At 41.4% G+C, this 1543-nt stretch overlaps 1 protein-coding gene across 1 annotated transcript; it reads right to left on the reverse strand.

Annotated features, from left to right (window-relative positions):
* Nucleotides 1–209: 209 nt before the first annotated feature.
* Nucleotides 210–1307, reverse strand: LOC130481616 (zinc finger protein 239-like). Its single transcript, XM_056854392.1, has 2 exons — nucleotides 1298–1307; nucleotides 210–1177 (listed from the first exon to the last, which is right to left on the reverse strand). The coding sequence occupies exons 1-2, from the start codon at nucleotides 1305–1307 to the stop codon at nucleotides 210–212; spliced, it is 978 nt and encodes a 325-aa protein (XP_056710370.1).
* Nucleotides 1308–1543: the final 236 nt, after the last annotated feature.

Raw genomic sequence — 1543 nt, forward strand, 5'->3', positions numbered from 1 at the left:
ATTTTCTCTCGTGTCTCCCACTTGGGAGAATGGGCTACCTAATCTAGTCAGGAAGGCTTCCACAAATCTACTGTGCTACAGAATGTATACAACCAATTGTTTAAGATGGCATTTTCATAAAGGAATAGGATTGTCATTTTCATCTCTCACAATTTTAGGCAGTTTTAGTGCATTATGTATTGAAGGTATTACACTGTTTTTGTTTTTGTTTACATTACTTCTAACCCAATTTGGTTTGATGCAATGTCTTTCTTAACGCCAGGCATTTGTATGGTTTCACTTCTGTGAATTCTTTGATGGGAAGTAAGTTTTCCCCTCTGACTGAACCTTTTCCCACACTCCAGGCATTTATATGGTTTCTCCCCTGTGTGAACTCTTCGATGGACAGTAAGATTCCCACAGTGACTGAAAGTTTTCCCACACTCTAGGCATTCATATGGTTTCTCTCCTGTGTGAATTCTTTGATGGGAAGTAAGGTTTCCATTCCTGCTGAAGCTTTTTCCACATTCCAGACATTTATACTTCTTCTCCCCTGTATGAATTCTTTGATGGTACGTAAGTCTTCCACTGCAACTGAAATTTTTTCCACACTTCATGCATTTATATGGTTTCTCCCCTGTGTGAATTCTTTGATGTAAATTCAGGTTGGAGCTGTGACTGAAGCTTTTTCCACACTCTGGGCATTTATATTTTTTTTCCCCTGTGTGAATTTTTTGATGGGAAGTAAGGTTTCCACTCTGACTGAAGGTTTTTCCACACTCCAGACATTTATATGGTTTCTCCCCGGTGTGAATTCTTTGATGGGACGTAAGGTTTCCAATTTGACGGAAGATTTTCCCACACTCAAGACATTTATATGGTTTCTCTCCTGTGTGAATTCTTTGATGGGATGTGAGGATTCCAATCTGACGAAAGGATTTTCCACACTCCAGGCATTTATATGGTTTCTCCCCTGTGTGAATTCTTTGATGATAAGTAAGGCTTCCACTCTGACTGAAGCTTTTCCCACAGTCCAGGCACTTATGTTTCTTCTCCCCTGTGTGAATTCTTTGATAGGAAATCCACCCAAAGCATTTCTCACACTTCAGACATTTCTTTCTGTTATGGGTTTTCCAATGTACATTAATGACTGATTTTTCAGGTAAAATTTCTTTGCTTGCAGGACACAGACAGCAACCTGTAGAGTGAGCAAACAGAGCTGATAAAAGAGAAAGAGAAACCTGGGAATATAGCACAGGAGCAAGAGACATCCTCAGAGACTCAGTGCCATTAAACAAGAACACAAAGAGTGCCTCACCTATGAACATCTGCCCTTGGGACAGACACTGTGGGTTTGTGCTTGATGTATGGGGCTCTGCCCTTGGAGAAGACACTGTGGGTTTGTGCTTGATGCACAGGGCTCTTAGCTCTTAGGGAACAGGTTTGTTCCTTTGAGGGTAGGACTTCTTATCTGGAGGAGCTGAGAGAAGGGCAGTATTAGAAGTGTTCCACTGCTGTGTTGATAGCACTGTTGCTGTCATGGAGAGTGAGGGTCTTGTTTGTG

Source organism: Euleptes europaea, chromosome 1 (assembly GCF_029931775.1).
Source record: "Euleptes europaea isolate rEulEur1 chromosome 1, rEulEur1.hap1, whole genome shotgun sequence".
Lineage (NCBI taxonomy): Eukaryota > Metazoa > Chordata > Lepidosauria > Squamata > Sphaerodactylidae > Euleptes > Euleptes europaea.